The 19197-nt window shown below is 37.0% G+C and overlaps 1 protein-coding gene across 7 annotated transcripts in view; it reads right to left on the bottom strand.

Moving 5' to 3' along the window:
* Positions 1 to 19197, bottom strand: part of SPEF2 (sperm flagellar 2) — a 189541-nt gene that overhangs the window by 49650 nt on the left and 120694 nt on the right. For all 7 annotated transcript variants that reach the window (XR_007726853.1, XR_007726854.1, XR_007726855.1 and 4 more), the window contains 2 exons: positions 9469 to 9606; positions 3587 to 3738 (listed from right to left, as the gene is read on the bottom strand). Coding sequence is in view for 4 of the 7 variants with exons in the window: in XM_050795775.1 (XP_050651732.1) it covers positions 3587 to 3738; positions 9469 to 9606 (290 nt within the window). In the remaining 3 variants the exon portion in view is untranslated. The remainder of the gene's footprint in view (positions 1 to 3586; positions 3739 to 9468; positions 9607 to 19197) is intronic.

The following is a 19197-nucleotide window of genomic DNA, read 5'->3' as shown; positions in this document are numbered from 1 at the left end:
CAAAAAACATAACTTTGAGACTTAATTCTCAGTAATTATAAAGCAGAGGATTAGACAATGGCCATTATAAAAATAATGTGACTTTGTAATTTGTTCCAGAGCATACACTTCCCATGAAGGATAAATTAAAAAGTCAGTCATGAAAAAGCAAACCAAACAAAACTGGGCATCACTTTTCCAAGGTGACAAGTATCATTTGGCATCCCGGAGGGCACAACTGAAGGTAGGACATGACTGTCCATGGCCATATCACATTGAACACACCTGATCTCCTCTGACAGTAGCACATGACTAATAGTCATGTGAGGTCTGAAAGGGGCTACTGCACAGAGGCAGCTAAGTTTTGATGGTAGGTGGGGTAGCCTGCAGCACCATCCCCACAAAGGTTTTTTCTTTGTTTTATAAAGTGCTGTGGGGACACAAAGTTAAGCTCTCCCTCCCTCTTCCCTTATTGCTGCTCCTGTGAAGAAATTTTTGAGCTGCCTCTGGGAATATCTTATCCCAGAAGGATCCCAGGATCTCAAAGGTTAACAGAAGCAGGGAAAGATCTACAAGGTAGAATGCTTATTGTGACTGAGATCTCCCTTTAGTAATAGAAAGAGCAAAGGGCTATCAGCTTGGGGAAGAAATGAGAAGAGAACAGCTCCAAGGATGCCTTTGTTGAAACTAGAGGAAGAGAGTCAGAATCAGTAATCTAGGAACAAGCATTTGGTTTTGTAGACTCAAGTTGCTGGAGAACAGAGCAGTGATTCAGAAAAATGAATCACTGGTACAGCATCACAGTCACAGTCTACCATGCCTAAAAAGGCAGTGTATTGAGGATCTGCTACTCATCTATCCCCAAATTAAATTACATTTTAAAAATCAAATAAGGCTAAATCACTGTTACTCCAGTTTGACTGTGATTCATGTGCTCAAAAAGTTAGGGTAAGGCTTATGTGATCATCTTGAGATGTTTAATACAGTACAACATGTATTTTTCAACATCTTGCTTTGGACGACAGAACTGGTGGTATATAACTTAGAATAAGAATTTGCATTTAGAATTTATTTACTGGAAAATACTCTGATTGAGGTAGCTCTCTCACTATTAGTAGGTATAAACTTGAGCATGTCATTTGACTTTATCAAGTTCAGTTCCTCTTGGAATAATACAAATATGATAATTATTACAAGCATTCATTATCAACTAAGAGTTATTACTATCATTGTGAATAATCTTATGATACTACTACTAATATTATTACTATATGGTTGTTGGGAGGAATAAAGCATACAAAATATATGAAAATTTTTAACATTGTTCTTGTTTTCCTTTATATATGACAGGTTGATAGGTTAATTGGTTGATATATTGATTGACTGATAGTTCCAGTAGGTACCCAAAGCTGTGATTTGAGGCTGAGATTGGTGCAGAGTTATTCACAGGAAATAAGAACTGGCTGTTCTTTTGCCAGTTTCATTCTACTACCCAACATCAACAGCTTACCCATTATGCCTAACTTGCTATCGTGTGCTGAGAACAGAATGTACTGCCACTCTAGACATAGACATTTGGCCTCTTTTGATGGTTCTAGTGGTTTATATTGCTTTTGGATTTTTTAAAATTGCTTTTAATCTCAAAGTTCTCTTTCAGCATCTTGCTGAATATTTTCCTTCTATTTGTGTCAAAAAGAGGGGGCACGTTTTTACTCTTAGATATTCTTGTGTACACATGGGCCTGACAGGGATGTGAGGGGAGTAGATGGAAAAAGCCAGGAGAGAACAGAAATGGGCTTTGGATCACTGCATAAAATATTGTGTTCAGGCCATCTCAAATTCTTTTTGGAACAAGGGAGGGTAAAAGAAACAAATCAGGAAGATACAATAGATAATAATCAATATTTATTGAGAGTTATTGGGACTCAGTCTCATCTTCTGATACCACGAGATGGTACTAAATGCTTTGTAGATTTTATTTTCCGTAATCTTCACAACATCCTTTCTTTACCGATAAGGAAACTGAGGGTTAAGAGAGATGGAGTGACTTGACAACAAATAAATTGTCTTAATTTATTTACATACAATGATTAACAGAACTAGGATTCAAACCAGATCTGTCTTACTTCAAAATATATTCATTATTCTGCGTTTAGTTTGTGCAACTCCTGACACCTGCATTGACTGAGCAAACTTGTAAAAATATGGTACACTGCCTTCAACATAAAATATATAGCTCACCCCCTTGGAGATTTACTTTTAACTTTCAGTGACTTTATATTATTTTTTTAAATCTGACTTTCTTTTTCCCCTCCTCATATGTGATATAATGTTTTTTATCACCTGCCTACTGATCATTTAAAAGGATTGTTTTAATTCTTCACTATATTTTATTGATTTAGTTCAAATTAAAATTCATTTAATTTTTAAGGATTTTGATTTCTATTTTTTAATTGCTTTAATTTTAAAAGCTCTCTTAATTTTTTATAGCTGGAAACCATGCCACAGGAATCACCACCACTCCTACCTCCCATTTCTAGAAGACATTTTTCTATTTGTTCAGAACTTCTCAGAGTTGGGGATCTTGCCTTTCCCTTGCCCCTACCCATTGGATGTACAAAAACAATGACTTACAGACTTTTACATTGCACAGGATTTTCTTGGCAGAAAATAAAATTTTTCTTCTATCCTACCACCAAGTTTATTTTTTTGCTGGCAGAAATCTGATGTTAGACTATTAATAGGTCTTTCAGTCACTCTCATAAGGTCATTATCACATACTACTGAGACTTTACTGTTTCTCAATGTCTTTACCTGTAAAAGACTCAAAACACCTTTCATTTTCATTTATATAATACAATATGTACACACACACACACACACACACACCTGCTTTGGTCCTTTCATAAAAGTGTTAGATGTTCATAATTTCTTTCTCTCTCTCTTTTTCTTTTCTTTTTTTTTTTTCTTTCTTTTTTTTTTTTTGAGATTGGAGTCTCGCTCTGTCGCCCAGGCTGGAGTGCAGTGCCGCGATCTCGGCTCACTGCAACGGGTTCACACCATTCTCAGCCTCCTGAATAGCTGGGACTACAGGTGCCTGCCACCACGCCCAGCTAATGTTTTTTGTATTTTTAGTAGAGACGGGGTTTCACCGTGTTAGCCAGGATGGTCTCGATTTCCTGACCTCGTGATCCCCTGCCTCGGCCTCCCAAAGTGCTGGGATTACAGGCGTGAGCCACCGCGCCTGGCCGAGGTTCATAATTTCTTACCAGAAACCGTTGGGGCCAAAAGTGTTTCAGAATTCAGAATTTGTGTGTTCCATATATTCCTGAATACCACCTGCAGAGTCTGTGGGATGACTCCATCATAAAACGCATTTTATCTCTGCAGCAAAATGAGTAAATATTCCCTATAAATTGGATCATGTATATTAGTAGTCTTAAGTCAATGACACAAAAACGATTAAAAAAAAGTTTGGTTATTAGAGCTTTTTTGGACCTTGGATTTGCAGATAAAGGAGTGTGATTTTTTATTAGTGGTAATTAATTTTAAATCACAAAACTTTATGTTTAAAACAATTACAGTGTGATATAATAGCCTGCCTTACCCAAGTTGGCTTTCGGAATTGTCTTTATTATCCAGCTGGACCAAAGGGATTCGAGTAAATCTCTTATTGTCCTCTATTGGGATTTTACTTTCCATTCCCCGGTAATAATCTTGAAGGAGTCTCTTCGTATCTTGGAAACGGTTCAGTTCTGCCTTTAATAGGAAATGTGAATGTTAATATCCAAGAAAGAACAAGCTGATCTGTACATATTTCTGATATAAGCCTCTGAAAGCGCTAGTTTGAAAACATTTACATTGAAAATAATTTTCTGGAAATTAAGAAGGAGCATTGGTTATAAGTCTATATCTAAGATTTTCATTAAAATTAAAGATAACTAGTGACTGCATTCTCTATATTTATGAAACATGATTCTACTTAACAAAATGACTTTTCTATGCCTCTTGACATTGTGACAGTTACAGGATATATGATGTTTCAAGTAATGCATGCTATTCACTATTTTAACATTAGCAATTCCTGTGTCCTAGATTCAATCAGCCAATATAGTAGCAAACTTCTTTGCCATAGGTAGCATATGAGTTGATTTGGGAGATGCCAAAAAACACTATACACACAAATACAAAATACAAATACAAAAAGACACTAGGTTCTGGTTCACTAGAGCAACTTAACTTAGCTGTGGAGAAACGACAAAGGGCAACATAAAGTTTTTTTTTTTTTTTTTTTTTTTTTTTTGTTTCCTTTTTGAGACAGAGTCTTGCTCTATCACACAGGCTGGAATGCAGTGGTATGATCCCAGCTCATTGCAACCTCCACCTTCTGGGTTCAAGCGATTTTCCTGCCTCAGCCTCCTGAGTAGCTGGGTTTACAGGGCCCTACCCCCACGCCCTCCTAATTTTTGTATATTTAGTCAAGACAGGGTTTTGCAATGTTGGCCAGGCTGGTTTCGAACTCCTGACCTCAGGTGATCTGTATACCTCAGCCTCCCAAAGTGCTGGGATTACAGGCATGAGCCACTGCGCCCGGCAACATAGAGTCTAAAGAATAGTTCTCTTTCCACAATTTCCTCTGTTGTTCAATATGCGGAGAAGAGAGATAATTCAGTTCCTCCAGTGCTCACAGCTAAACCCTTCTGCTTGCTTTGCAAGTAAGTACCTTGTGAAAAATGGAGCAACCCAGAGGAGCTGGTGGCAAGGTGAGCATCGGTCATTCCCTTGTTGTGTCTCCCTGTCAGCAAAGGTCATTTCCTTTTGTGGTATGCATACGCTGAAGTGTGTGCATAGTGAGATTCTGCACAGTGCCAACAACACAAATGTAGAATGTGGTATTTTTCAACCTGGTCTCCCATTGGGTTTAGAACAATATGGTGTATATCTGTGCTTCTCTTTGTTAGTGCAAACATGACCTCCAGACTTTAGTCACCTGGGCTACTTAAATCAGTACCTGAGGGCCTAAATATTGACGCTCTTTACATAGATGAATTCCATGATATCTAGCTAATTACAGAAAGCATCATTTTAAAAAGAAAAACAAAATTGACCTAATGTTCAAAGCCTTATCTAAACCAAACTCAAAGATATTTATGAAGAGATCCCTACATTTATCAAACAATTATGTCACTATTTATTTTGTAAAATATCAAGAAATATTCTCTTATTGCCATATTCACAGTACAGAATAAAAAAAGTCTGGTTTTTTACTGTAGTCTACAACAAAAGACAAGAACAGTTTCAATAAGTCTGTGTTTGATATAGAAAAGGTTAAGCCAAATTGCTCCTGGAAAAAGCTGTTTTCTGTACTATTCAACTTTTCTAATCAAATGACTGAAACAGGAAAAAATTAATTTGGTGAATGTGCATCTAAGTTAAAAAATAAAAGTACCATTTATGTATTGTTTCACATTACAGAACATTTTCAATAGTCTCCTTGGATTTTAAACATAAATATATATTTAAGTAGTTTTTTAAACTAGCATTTTGAAATGACAAGAAAAACTAAACCTTTTTCTCTTTCCTTGCAAAACAACAAAATTAAGTTTTAAAATATTAATGTATGAACAAATCCTACAGTTTGACAATAAGTGTTTGCACCTGTCATGCTTAGGTTTGGTAAAACAGAGGAGAAAAATGAGTCTTGTAAATTATGAGAACTTGCAGAATGCCACATTTATGGTGAATTGGATCATATAGAAACCCAATTTGTACAAACTGAATATTGACAACTTTGGGGAATTAAAATAAGTGTGTTGAGGTTATAAAAATTATTAGTCATTAAATCATAGCATTGTATTATTTAGTAAATAAATTTAGAAATCAGAAAATTATTTCCTCCTTAACTTATAGAACTAAACTATTTAATAAAGATTAGGTTTAGTAGAGCTTCTTTTACACAATTGGTATTTGGGACAGTGCTGTTCTCTGTGCCTTAGGCTTACCTTACTGTAGTGATTATCTTATGCAAAATATTAATTTATTTTTAGAAGGCATAATTTAATTAACTAAATCTGAATAAGATGCCATACTATATCCAAGATTTTCATAAAGGCAGAATTAATAAAAATTCCTGTTATATTTATGATAACTAGTAAACAATATTTTCTCTTAAGATTTTTAATTGTGACAGAATCTTAGATTTAAAAGGAATTTTAGAAATCATCTAGCATAGCATTTTCTAAAATACATTTTGTAGAAAACTTGTCCTATAGGCAGTTAATGAGTACCTTGTTGGGGAAGAAACAAAAACTTCTCAAGATCAAATAGTGTAGAAAATAGAAATAGAAAAAGGATTTCCTTCCTGTAGGGCATTTCGATATCTAAACACATCGATACACTCGTCAATCTCCCAGGGAGAGGTAGGAAGGCTAGAGTAGATAGCACTTCCCAAAGTCATTTGATCACAGAGTCCTTGTTTTGTGAAACACCTTGTAGGACTAATGTCTATGGAACCTGCTTTGGGATACATTTATCTAGCTGTCTGTTATCCAATACCACAGATTCTTGAAGGCTTTCTCTAGTGTACTTTCCAGTGTTCCTCCAAAACCACGTGCAAACTTCTGCTTTTGAGCATCCTGGACAAAAAGCTCATTGCCTCCAAAGTCTGTTACTTGATGGGCTGTTCATTAGGCTCTTTCTTTAAATATTGAATTGAAACCTTCTCTTTTGTAATTTCCACCCTTGGTTTTTATAGGATCTTATTGATCAGTGCAAAATAAGGCTCTCTACAGTTCTATGCGGCAAACTTTCAACTATTTGAAAAATAAAGCAGTGGTTAGGAATACAGTAGACACTCCCTTATCCATGGGGGATAAGTTTCAAGACCCCCAATGGATGTGTGAAACCTCAGATAGTTCCAAACATTATATACACTATGATTTTTCATCTGATAACTAAATTGGCTACTAAGTGACTAACAGATGGGCAGGTAGCATCTACAGGGTGGATACTATGGACAGGGGGATGACTCACATTCTGAGCAAGACAAAATGAAACAGTGTGAAACTTCATCACACTACTCAAAATGGAGCACAATTTAAAACTTATGAATTATTTATTTTTGGAAATTTCCATGTAATATTTTCAGACTGTGGGTAACAAACTATGGAAAATAAACCCGAGGAGAATGGGGAGCTACTGTACTGGCTTTGAAGTCAGATGGGCAAATTGTTTCACCTGTGTTTGCCTCAATGTCTTCATTTGTGAAATGAAGATAATGGAACTTGCAGTAGGCTGGGTGTGGTGGCTCACTCCTGCAATCCCAGCACTGTGGGAGGCCGAGGCGGATGGATCACCTGAGGTCAGGAGTTCGAGACCAGCCTGGCCAACACGGTGAAACCGTGTCTCTACTAAAAATACCAAAATTAGCCAGGCGTGGTAGTGGGCACCTGTAATCCCAGCTACTTGGGAGGCTGAGGCAGGAGAATCGCTTGAACCCGGGAGGCGGAGGTTGCAGTGAGGTGAGATTGTACCATTGCACTCCAACTTGGGTGCAAGAGTGAAAACTTGTTGGGAAGTTTTAATGTATTCTACATAAAAATCTTTAGAATGGTGCCTGGCATATATATAGTAAGAATTTAGTAAATGTTAGCTTTTATTTACTGCTTTTTTCTCTTTATTCCTTGTCGGTCTTAGATATTAGTTCAGTTTCTCAAGATAAAAGTCCTATACCTAGGGATTATTGAAATATTGAGTCATATAACATTTCCAAAGGTGGTATGTATTGCTGTTAATCAAGAATGATTCATAAAAAGTATCTGCCTTCATTATTGGTTTTCAACTATTTCTGCCATAAGCTTTTGATACAACTGTTTATAATACTTGATTTTTGCTTGCCCAAACCAATGTCATGGGGATGCTATACAGACTGGTCTAGGCTGCTTAGGCACCTCACTTTAATCTTTGCATACAACTCATGCCATGTGGATCTGTCCTCCTGGTTGTGACCCAGCTTTGTCCTCTGCTTTGGATGACATCTTTCTAACTCCATCTTCTCTTTCCAATCCAGATTCCTAACATGGCTGCATGGGGTCTTCACTGTCCTGGTATCCTGATTTCTTGAAACCTCCTACCTGAGGGGCTGCTCCTGCCTCTCAGATTTCTGCTGATATTTCAGACCTTCTGTGGTCTGGCCTATGCCTGAGCCATGAATTGTCCCTTTGAGGACTGGAAGTATCAGCATGTATTGGTCCTTTGATGAAAAGACATTTACTGAACACCTATTATGCACTAGCTGTAGGGATTGCCAGATAAGTACTCTCATTTCCTGTAGTATCTCTTTATCTAAGTAAATCAACTAAAGACCAGAAATGTACCCTTTTCCATTCTCTATCTTCACTCCTGTTGTTTTAGGAAAAAAATACTCACGTACACACAACTTGAACGAAGACAGCCTTCATATTCTCTTCAGCTTGACCCAACTTTAGACAGGCTGCTTCCTGACTCTAGACCCCACCTCCCTTTTGTTAGAGCATTTGCTTTAAGAAAACTTGACGTTGTAAATCCTTTCACTGTTCCTTTGAGATGTAAATCTTTTCAAAAGCCTCCTACCATTTGTACAACCCAGAAAAGAATGTCTTTCTCAAGGACCCAAAAACCATCTCTTTGGAATGTAGTTAATCATCAAGGAATACAGTGCCTCTGTCTCCCGGTTCCTGTGTGAGAGTAGGAGCCTAACTTCACTGGGTGCATTGCTTCAAGTCCTAAAACTACCTCCTGTGATGAAGATTGTAGAAAGTTGACTTTTCCTTCTGATAACGTCAATTGGCAAACACAGTTGGCCTATGACCCATACCTTCTAACCTACTCAGGCTCTTAAAAACTCTCTAGCCCTTTGTCTTGGCAGAATTGGGTTTGTGCTTTCTCCCCGATTGCTGGCAATGGTGTCAGAATAAAATCAGCACCTGTCTTCTAATCTTGTCCTGTGCAATTTTTTTTTAACTTAATAGGCTGCAAATATAAGTTAATCAGGTTGCATTGATTATGGTCTGTTTTTCTAGTCCAGTATTGGAAAACTTTTTATTTTCAGGAATCAAATGTCTGCCTGACCTGATCTTGCCTATGTTTATTGTGGTCAGGCTGCTTTCCTGGGCTTTCTTTGCCCACTTAAGGGGTCTGCTTTGAGAGTCTGGTGAGGTAACTCAGTTGTAGACACTATTTCTAATGTGGCTTTCTACATATCTAGGCCACCTGGAGCAACGCTGGTGGGTAGTTGCTTGAGATGCTTTCAATTTGGGTGCATATTGGGCTGGACCAAAATGTATTATTTCAGCTAGCTTTCTTGGTGAGTTGGAGCTCATACCAGGCATAGTGCTATACCAAAATGAGCCCTGAACAGATCTCTCATATTCCCAAGAAAGTGTCATATGAGGGACTGAGGGATGAGGCTGTGAAGGGAAGTGCCTGGGTCATTGTGACCACTGCTCTTACCTGCATCAGGCAAAAGAAATGGTTCATTGTCATTCCAAGAGAGTCCTGTAACCAGTTCTCATTAATGATGTCAAGCCGCTCCTGCTCTGCCTCTTCCTTCCGTGCGTCACAAATGTCCCACAGGCGGTCTCGCAGATCCTAGACAGAAAACAGGCATCGGCATTGTCACTATGCTTTAGACTGCTGCTCAAACCACCTAGGTTTGCAATAAAACTAAAATCCTTTGCCTCTCTTAAAAATGTCTCTAAAGAAATTTTACACCAATTGCACTCGTGCATTGTATGTGCTCATTCAACCAATATTCATTTTGAGTCTACTCTGTCAGTCCCTCACATTTGAAGAGGACCTCACCACATCATATGTCTATGCCTACCACAAACCCACTATGTTTTACTTTATTCATGAATGGCTATGTTTTATGTGCTTTAATCCTTCCTAAAAAAAATGTGTTTGATTGAAAAAGTCCTTTCAGTGAATTTTTTTGGGGGAAATGGCAATTGTTGGTGGAAAAAATATGCAGCTGTATTAAATTAGGGGCATAAATTTGTTAATTAATACCACAGGTGTAACATATTGTTCACCAAAAATATATATATCACAGTTTCTTTATCCACTCATTGATTGACGGTTATTTGGGTTGGTTCCACGATTTTGCAATTGTGAATTGTGCTGCTATAAACAGCGTGGGCAAGTATCTTTTTCAAATAATGACTTCCTTTCAACTGGGTAGATACCCAATAGTAGGATTGCTGGATCAAATGATAGTTCTACTTTTAGTTCTTAAAGGAATCTCCACACTGTTTTCCATAGTGTCTGTACTAGTTTACATTACCACCAGCAGCGTAGAAGTGTTCCCTGATCACCGCATCCTCGCCAACATCTACTGGTTTTTGTTTTTTTCATTATGGCCATTCTTGCAGGAGTAAGGTGGTATCACATTGTGGTTTTGATTTGCATTTCCCTGATCATTAGTGATGCTGAGCATCTTTTCATATGTTTATTGCCCATTTGTATATCTTCTTTTGAGAATTGTCTATTTATATCAGTAGCCCACTTCTTGATGGGATTGTTTTTTTCTTACTGATTTGAGTTCGTTGTAGATTCTGGATATTAGTCTTTTGTCAGATGTATAGATTGTGAAAATTTTCTCCCATTCTGTGGGTTGTCTGTTTACTCTGCTGACTGTCCATTTACTGTGCAAAAGCTGTTTGGCTTAATTAAGTCCCAGCTATTTATCTTTGCTTTTATTGCATTTGCTTTTGGGTTTTTCATCATGAAATCCTTGCCTAAGCCAATGTCTAGAAGGGTTCTTCCAATGTTATCTTGTAGAATGTTTAGTTTCAGGTCTTAGGTTTAAGACCTGAATTCATCTTGAGTTGATTTTTGTATAAGGTGAAAGATGAGGATCCAGTTTCATTCCCCTGTGTGTGGCTAGCCAATTACCCCAGCACCATTTGTTGAATAGGGTGTCCTTTCCCCAATTTATGCTATTGTTTGCTTTGTCAAAGATCAGTTGACTGTAGGTATTTGGGTTTATTTCTGGGTTCTCTATTCTGTTCCATTGGCCTATTTTGATACCAGTATCATGCTGTTTTGGTTACTATGGTCTTATGGTATAGTTTGAAATCAGGTAGTCTGATGCTTCTAGATTTGTTCATTTTGCTTAGTCTTGCTTTGGCAATGTAGGCTCTTTGTGGTTCCATATGCATTTTAGAATTGTTTTTTCTAATTCTCTGAAGAATGTTTGTGGTATCTTGATGGGGATTGCATTTAATTTGTAGATTGCTTTGGGCAGTATAATCATTTTCACAATATTGATTCTACCCATCCATGAGCATGGGATGTGTTTCCATTTGTTTGCGTCATTGTGTCATTTATGATTTTTTTCAGCAGTGTTTTGTAGTTTTCCTTGTAGAGGTCTTTTGACTCCTTGGTTAGGCATATTCCTAAGTATTTCATTTTTTTTGCGGCTATTGTAAAAGGGGTTGAGTTCTTGATTTGATCCTCTGCTTGGCTGCTGTTGGTGTATAGAAGAACTACTGATTTGTGTACATTAATCTTGTATCCAGAAACTTTGCTGAATTCTTTTATTAGTTCTAGGAGCTTTCTGGAGGAGTCTTTAGGGTTTTCAAGGTAAATGATCATATCGTCGGCAAATGGACAGTTTGACTTCCTCTTTACTGACTTCAATGCCTTTTATTTTTTTCTCTAGTCTGATTGCTCTGGCTAGGACCTCCAGTATTATGTTGAAGAGGAGTGGTGAGAGTGGGCATATTTGTCTTGTTTCAGTTTTCAGAGGGAATGCTTTCAACTTTTCCCCATTGAGTATTATGTTGGCTGTGGGTTTGTCATAGATGGCTTTTATTACATTGAGGTATGTCCCTTGTATGCCAATTTTTGCTGAGAGTTTTAATCATAAAGGCATCCTGGATTTTGTCAAATGCTTTTTCTGCATCTGTTGAGATGATCACATGATTTTTGTCTTTAATTCTGTTTATGTGGTGTATCACATTTATTGACTTGTGTATGTTAAAGCATCCCTGGTATAAAAACCACTTGATCATGGTGGATTATCTTTTTGACATGTTGTTGGATTTGGTTAGCTAGTGTTTTGTTAAGGATTTTTAGCATCTATGTTTATCAAGGATATCAGTCTGTAATTTTCTTTTTTGGTTGTCCTTTGCTGGTTTTGATATTAGGGTAATGCTGGCTTCATAGAATGAATTAGAGAGGGTTCCTTCTTTCTCTGTACTGTGAAGTAGTATCAAAAGGATTGGTATCAATTCTTCTTTGAATGTCTGGTAGAATTTTACTGTGAATCCATCTGGTCCTGGACTTTTTTATGTTGGTAATTTTTAAATTACCATTTCAATCTTGCTGCTTGTTATTGGTCAGTTCAGGGTATCTAATTCTTCTTGATTTAAGTTAGGAAGGTTGTATTTTTCCAGGAATATATCCATCTCTTCTAGGTTTTCAGGTTTATGTGTGTAAAGGTGTTCACAGTAGCCTTGAATGATCTTTTGTATTTCACTGAGGTCAGTTGTAATATCTCCTGTTTTGTTTCTTAGTGAGGTTATTTGCATTTTCTCTCTTCTTTTCTTGGTTGATCTTGAGAATGGCCTATCAATTTTATTTTCAAAGAACCAGCTTTTTGATTCAATTGTCTTTCATATTTTTGTTGTTGTTGTTGTTGTTCCAATTTCATTTAGTTCTGCTCTGATGTTTTTTTCCTTTCTTCTACTGGGTTTGAGTTTGGTTTGTTCTTGTTTTCTAGTTCCTTGAGGTGTGACCTTAGAATGTCAGTTTGTGCTCTTTCGATCTTTTTGATGTAGGCATTTAGGGCTATGAACTTTCCTCTTAGCACCACCTTTGCTGTATCCGAGGTTTTGGTAGGTTGTGTCATTGTCATTCAGTTTGAAGAATTTTTAAATTTCCATCTTGATTTCGTTTTTGATCCAATGCTCATTCAGAAGCAGGTTATTTAATTTCCATGTGTTTGCATAGTTTTGAAGATTCCTTTTGGAGTTGATTTCCAGTTTTATTCCACTGTAGTCTAAGAGAGTGCTTGATATAATTTCAATTTTCTTAAATTTATTGAGGCTCATTTCATGGCCTATCATACGGTCTATCTTGGAGAAAGTTCTATGCTCTGTTGAATAGAATGTGTATTTTGCGGTTGTTGGGTGGAATGTTCGTATATATCTGTTAAGTCCATTTGTTCCAAGGAATAGTTTAAATCCATTGTTTCTTTGTTGATTTTCTATCTTGATTACCTGTCTAGTGCTGTCAGTGGAATATTATTGTCCCCCATTATTATTGCGTTGCTGTGTGTCTCATTTCTTAGGTCTATTAGTGATTGTTTTATAAATTTGGAGCTCCAATGTTAGGTACATATATGTTTAGGATTGTGATATTTTCCTGTTGCACAAGGCCTTTTACCATTATATAATGTCCCTCTTTGTCTCTTTTAACTGCTGTTGCTTTACAGTTTGTTTTGCCTGATATAAGAATAGCTATCCCTGCTCACTTTTTGTGTCCATTTGCATGAAATGCCTTTTTCCACCCCTTTACTTTAAGTTTATGTAAGTCCTTATGCGTTAGGTGAGTCCACTGATGGCAGTAGATGGTTGGTGAGCTGTTATCCATTCTGCAGTTCTGTATCTTTTAAGTGGAGCCTTTAGGCCATTTACATTCAATGTTAGTATTGAAAGTGAGGTACCATTGCATTCGTCATGCTCTTTGTTGCCTGTGTACTTTTGGCTTTTTTGTTTGTTTGTTTTGACTTTTTAACTTGTATTTTTGTTTTATAGGTCCTGTGTGATTTATGCATTAAAGAGGTTCTGTTTTGATGTGTTTCCAGGATTTGTTTCAAGATTTAGAGCTCCTTTTAGCAGTTCTTGTAGTGGTGACTTGGTAATGGCAAATTCTCTGAGCATTTGTCGTTTGAAAAAGACTATGTCTTTCCTTCATATATGATGCTTAGTTTTGCTTGATACAAAACTGTTGGCTGATAATTGTTTTGTTTGAGGAGGCTGAAGATAGGGCCCCAAGCCCTTCTAGCTTGTAGGGTTTCTGCTGAGAAATCTGCTGTTAATTTGATAGGTTTTCCTTTATAAGTTACCTGGTGCTTCTGTCTCACAGCTCTGAAGATTCCTTCCTTTGTCTTAACTTTGGATAACCTGATAACAATGTGCCTAGGCGATGATTTTTTTGTGATAAATTTCCCAGGTGTTCTTTGTACTTCTTGTGTTTGAATGTCTAGGACTCTAGCAAGGCTGGGGAAGTTTTCCTCAATTATTCCTCTAAATATGTTTTCCAAGCTTTTATGATTCTCTTCTTCCTCAGGAACGCTAGCAAGGCTGGGGAAGTTTTCCTCAATTATTCCTCTAAATATGTTTTCCAAGCTTTTATGATTCTCTTCTTCCTCAGGAACACCAATTATTGTTAGGTTTGGTCATTTAGCATAATCCCAGACTTCTTGGAGGCTTTGCTCATATTTTCTTTTTCTTTTTTCATTGTCTTTGTTGGACTGGGTTAATTTGAGGACCTTGTCTTTGAGTTCTGAATTTCTTTCTTCTACCTGTTCAATTCTATTGCTGAGACTTTCCAGAGCATTTCAGGTTTCTAAAAGTGTGTACAAAGTTTCCTGAATTTTTATTTGTTTTTTCTTTCAGCTACCTATTTCCTTGAATATCTCTCCCTTCACTCCTTGTATTGTTTTTTGGATTTCCTTGCATTTGGCTTTGCCTTTGTCTGGTGCCTCCCTGATTAGCTTAATAACTAACCTCCTGCATTCTTTTTCAGATAAATCAGGGATTTCTTGGTTTGGATCCATTGCTGGTGAACTAGTGTGATTTTTTTCGGGGTGTTAGCCTTGTTTTGTCATATTACCAGGGCTGATTTTTTGGTTTCTTCTCATTTGGGTAGGCTCTGCAGAGGAAAGGTCTAGGACTGAAGGCTCTTGTTCAGATTCTTTTGTCCCATAAAGTGTTCCCTTGATGTAATACTCTCCCGCTTTTCCTATGGATGTGGTTTTCCTTGAACCAAACTGCAGTGACTGTTGTCTCTCTTGTGGGTGTAGCCACCCAGTAAGTCTACCCTGCTGCAGGTTGGAACTGGGGGTTGTCTGACAGAGTCCTGTGATGTGAATTGTCTGTGGGTCTCCCAGCCATGGGTACCAGTGCCTGTTCTGGTGGAGGTGGTGGGGGAGTGCAATGGACTCCATGAGGGTTCTTAACCTTGGTGGTTTAATGATCTATTTTTGTGCTGGTTGGCATCCTGCCAGGAGGTGGTGCTTTCCAGAGAACATCAGCTATAGTAGTGTGGAGAGGGACCAGCAGTGGGCGGGGCCCTAGAACTCCCAAGATTATATGTCCTTTGTCTTCTGCTACCAGGGTGGCTAGGGAAGGACCATCAGGTGGGGGCAGGGCTAAGCATGTCTGAGCTCAGACTCTCCTTGGGTGGGTTTTGCTGTAGCTGCTGTTGGGAATGGGGGTGAGATTCCCAGGTCATTGGAGTTATGTACCTAGGAGGATTATGGCTGCCTCTGCTGAGTCATGTAGGTTGTCAGGGAAGTGGAGGGAAAGCCGGCAGTCACAGCCTCATGCAGCTTCCATGCAAACCGAAGGGCCGGTCTCACTCCCGCCAGGCCTCTGCCAACAGCCCCGAGTCTGTTTCCAGGCAGTGGGTGAGATGGGCTTGAGAACTTGTTCAAGGATACCCACCTCCCAGCTGTGAAACAAAAGGGCTTAGGTCTTCCCCCACCTGGGAGTCTGCACACCGGATGTGCACCCTCCCCGAGCTCTGGCCAGGAGGCTTCTTGCCCAGTTCAAATTGTTACAAGGTTCAGCTACAGATGTCCTTCTCCCTGTGGAGTTTTACTCCCTGCTCCTTTGGCCACCCTCCCGATGGAACCCTGTGGTGCCAGGCGGGAATGGGCTGCTTGGGCACCCAGCGAGCTCCCAGTGCCTTTCTGCTACTTCCTCCACCCCTGTATTTCACTCATCTCTAGAAATTGACTCAGCTCCAGGTAAGGTCAGAAACTTCTTCTGCAAACAGACTTTCAGTTTCTCCAGTGAGGGTGTGTTCAGGAGAGGAGGGTCTCCCTTCCCACTTACGCAGTTGGGGCACTCATAGTATCTGGCGTGTCTCCCAGGTCCCGCAGGAGCAGTCTGCCTCCTTCAGAGGGTCTGTGAGTCCTCTCGGGATTGCTGGTTTGTTCTTGCAGTTGATCTGGAGCTAAAATTCACAGTGCAAGCCTCCACACACTGCTCTGTCCAGAGTTGTAATCTAGTCCTGCCTTGTATCTGCCATGATGATCCAGTTTTGTTTGTTTGTTTGTTTTTGTTTTTTTAAGGCAGAGTCTCACTCTGTCGCCCAGGCTGGAATGTGCCCTGAGCGTGATCTTGGCTCACTGAAGCCTCCACCTCCCGGGTTCATGCAATTCTCCTCTTTATATATTTTTAAAGAAAAGAGAGGACACAGCAGAGGAAAAAGCACAAAAGCAGGGTGACCTTGATTCTAGTTCTTTTTCTCCCACGGACTCAGTGTGAAACCTTTGCAAGTAACATCATGTCTGTGGCTCAGTTTTGTAATGGACAAAATGAGAACAATGCAACACCAGAACCTCTCTATTAATTTAATAGGATTGGAATGGAATAATTGAAGAACAAGGAATATTACCAGGGGTAAAAAGGGATTAAAGCAATGAGTTTTTGTTATGAACTTGCCCAGAGGCATTGCTGGTTTTCACATTTTATTTAGCAAGAATTAGGGAATTACTAAATATATAAATCAGAGATGTATTTAAGAGAGATTCATAACTATTAATTGAGAAGATCATGCAGACTAAATCATTAAAAACTTCTATTCTTAAAAAAGTTGTAAAGACTTTCCACTGGGTAAAAACCCACATTCAACTTATGTGGTGCTTACTAGAGATACATAAAACAAAATGACACAAAATGGTCAGTGTGGAAACTTATATGACCACATACAAATTAAAAATAAAGCAAGGTTTATGGTATTTATATAAGATAGCAGTCAAATTTAAGACAAAAACACTTTGGACACAAAGATTTCATACCATAATGAGGAACAGGGCAACTTGAGCACAGAATCCCAACACTACTGCTTACTATGTTGGCTTCTTTACCATATTTGTTCATCTATAAAATGAGAGTATTACTAGTACCTGCCTCAGAGGGTGGTTGTGGGGATGAAAAAGACAGTGCCAGAACATAGTGCATGCTCAGCAATTAGTTATTACTGTTGCTGCCTTAAAATTGATGAAAATCAAAAACCATAGCAAAGAAAATGGATAGAAATATAATAGTCACAGGAGTTTTTCACTTACTTTCACCAGTTTTTACAAGATCATGTAACTATAAAAATGTCAAAAAAAAAAAAAAAAAGGAATAGCATGTTTATTTCAATCAGAATTACCTGTACCCTTTTAAAAATAAATGTGATACAAGGATTTATACTAAATCTAATTAGTTTGGTCATAAGGAATGAAACAAAGGCAGGTTTATTTATTTTTTTAACTTGACTTCAGAAGTTTTTCTACTGTATACTGTTGCTGAAGATCCACTGCTAAAAATGTTATAATGTCTTTGATTAGGTTGATTTGGCCAAAATTTACCGAACCTCCCAAGTAGAAATTATGTATGTTGTTCTCCAGTATCCATGGATAATTTCTAATATCCAAATTTCTACCTAAAGTTTATTTTTCTTCCCTTGACCATTCTTTCTAGAGGTTTATCTGCCTTTATCGCCTGGATTGAATTTTAAGTTTAATATGTTTTATTTGCCAAATTTTAAATTTAAATTTAATTCCAAGTTTTTAAGAATTATCCTCATTAATTCCTTTCTCCTTTCCTCAGCTTTATTTTCTAGCTTCTTTTTGAAGTTATATTTATTTCTATTCTTCCATGACTAATAATAAGTGAAGAAAAATAAAAGTGATTGTGTCCACCATATCTAACCATGTAGCTAAATATCCACATATTATATATATATATATACATTTTTATATATATATAAAATGTAAGTCTATGTTAATATATTTTAGAGTCTTCTCACATCATTGGATTAACTTTCTGGAAAAAAAATAAATGAGATTCCTATCGAAGTAACATAATATTTTAAATATTTAAAAGTAAAATAAAGAACTATAAAAGTATTAAAAATTGCTATATAATCTTGGGGTGAAGTATTTTTTAATTGATCACAAAAATGCTATAAAGGAAATTTCCTTATTTATCTATATAAACTTAGAAAACCTTCTGCATATTAAAAAACTTCAAACATCAAACTGGGAATATATATGTATTATATGATCAACAGATGGCTTGTTTCCTTAATACATAAAAAGATCTTAGAAGTCAGTAAGAAACAGAGCATGCTCTATCAAAAAAGGGGCAGAAATCACAAACAGATTTCAGCAGGAGGAAAATAAATGGCCATTAAACTCAGGAGAAAATGGTCAACTTCAATTGTAAATTGAAGAAAAAATGTAAATTACAGGAATATATTCATATTTTTACCCATTAAATTGGCAAAGATTAACAAAAAAGAATCTAATATTTGATATAAATCTAAAAATTTAGATTTAAAATATTTTTATAATTTAAAATATACAAATCAGATATTTGCATAATCTGTTGGCATAAAATTTACAAGTTATTACTGTGTAAATTTTCAAATTGTAAATTTTTAATATATTTTAAAAACCTTAAAAATAAGCATAATCTTAAACAATTTTCACTTAAAAATGTTTGCCCATGGAAATAATTAAAGATGTGGTCAATAGTTAGCTGGATGAAAATTTTACTGTAAAATTCCCTGTAATAAAACATTGGTACTCAAGAAATTGTTAATAAGATGGTGACTAAACATAGAAATCTGTAAAATAAATGATATAGTCCACTAGTCATATCTTTTAGTCATAAAAATGATGTTGTAGATGAATGTTTATTGAAAAAGAAAACATGTTCTATTGATTTAAAAAGAATGTTACAAAACAATACATATTTTGCTATCAAATTTTTGAAAAAACTATCTGGAAAGACATGCAGATGTGCACCAAGGTAGCAACCACCATTGACTATTAGGGATTTGTCATTTTAAATTTTGCTTCTTATTATCTAATTTACCTACAATAAAAATATGTTGCATTTGGAATTAGGAAAAAGGAAATCCCAAATAAGATATTTTAAATTTCCAAAT

Source organism: Macaca thibetana, chromosome 6 (genome assembly GCF_024542745.1).
Source record: "Macaca thibetana thibetana isolate TM-01 chromosome 6, ASM2454274v1, whole genome shotgun sequence".
NCBI lineage: Eukaryota > Metazoa > Chordata > Mammalia > Primates > Cercopithecidae > Macaca > Macaca thibetana.
Note: the sequence above shows the minus strand (reverse complement) of the source record. Positions and strands in the feature narration are given on the sequence as shown.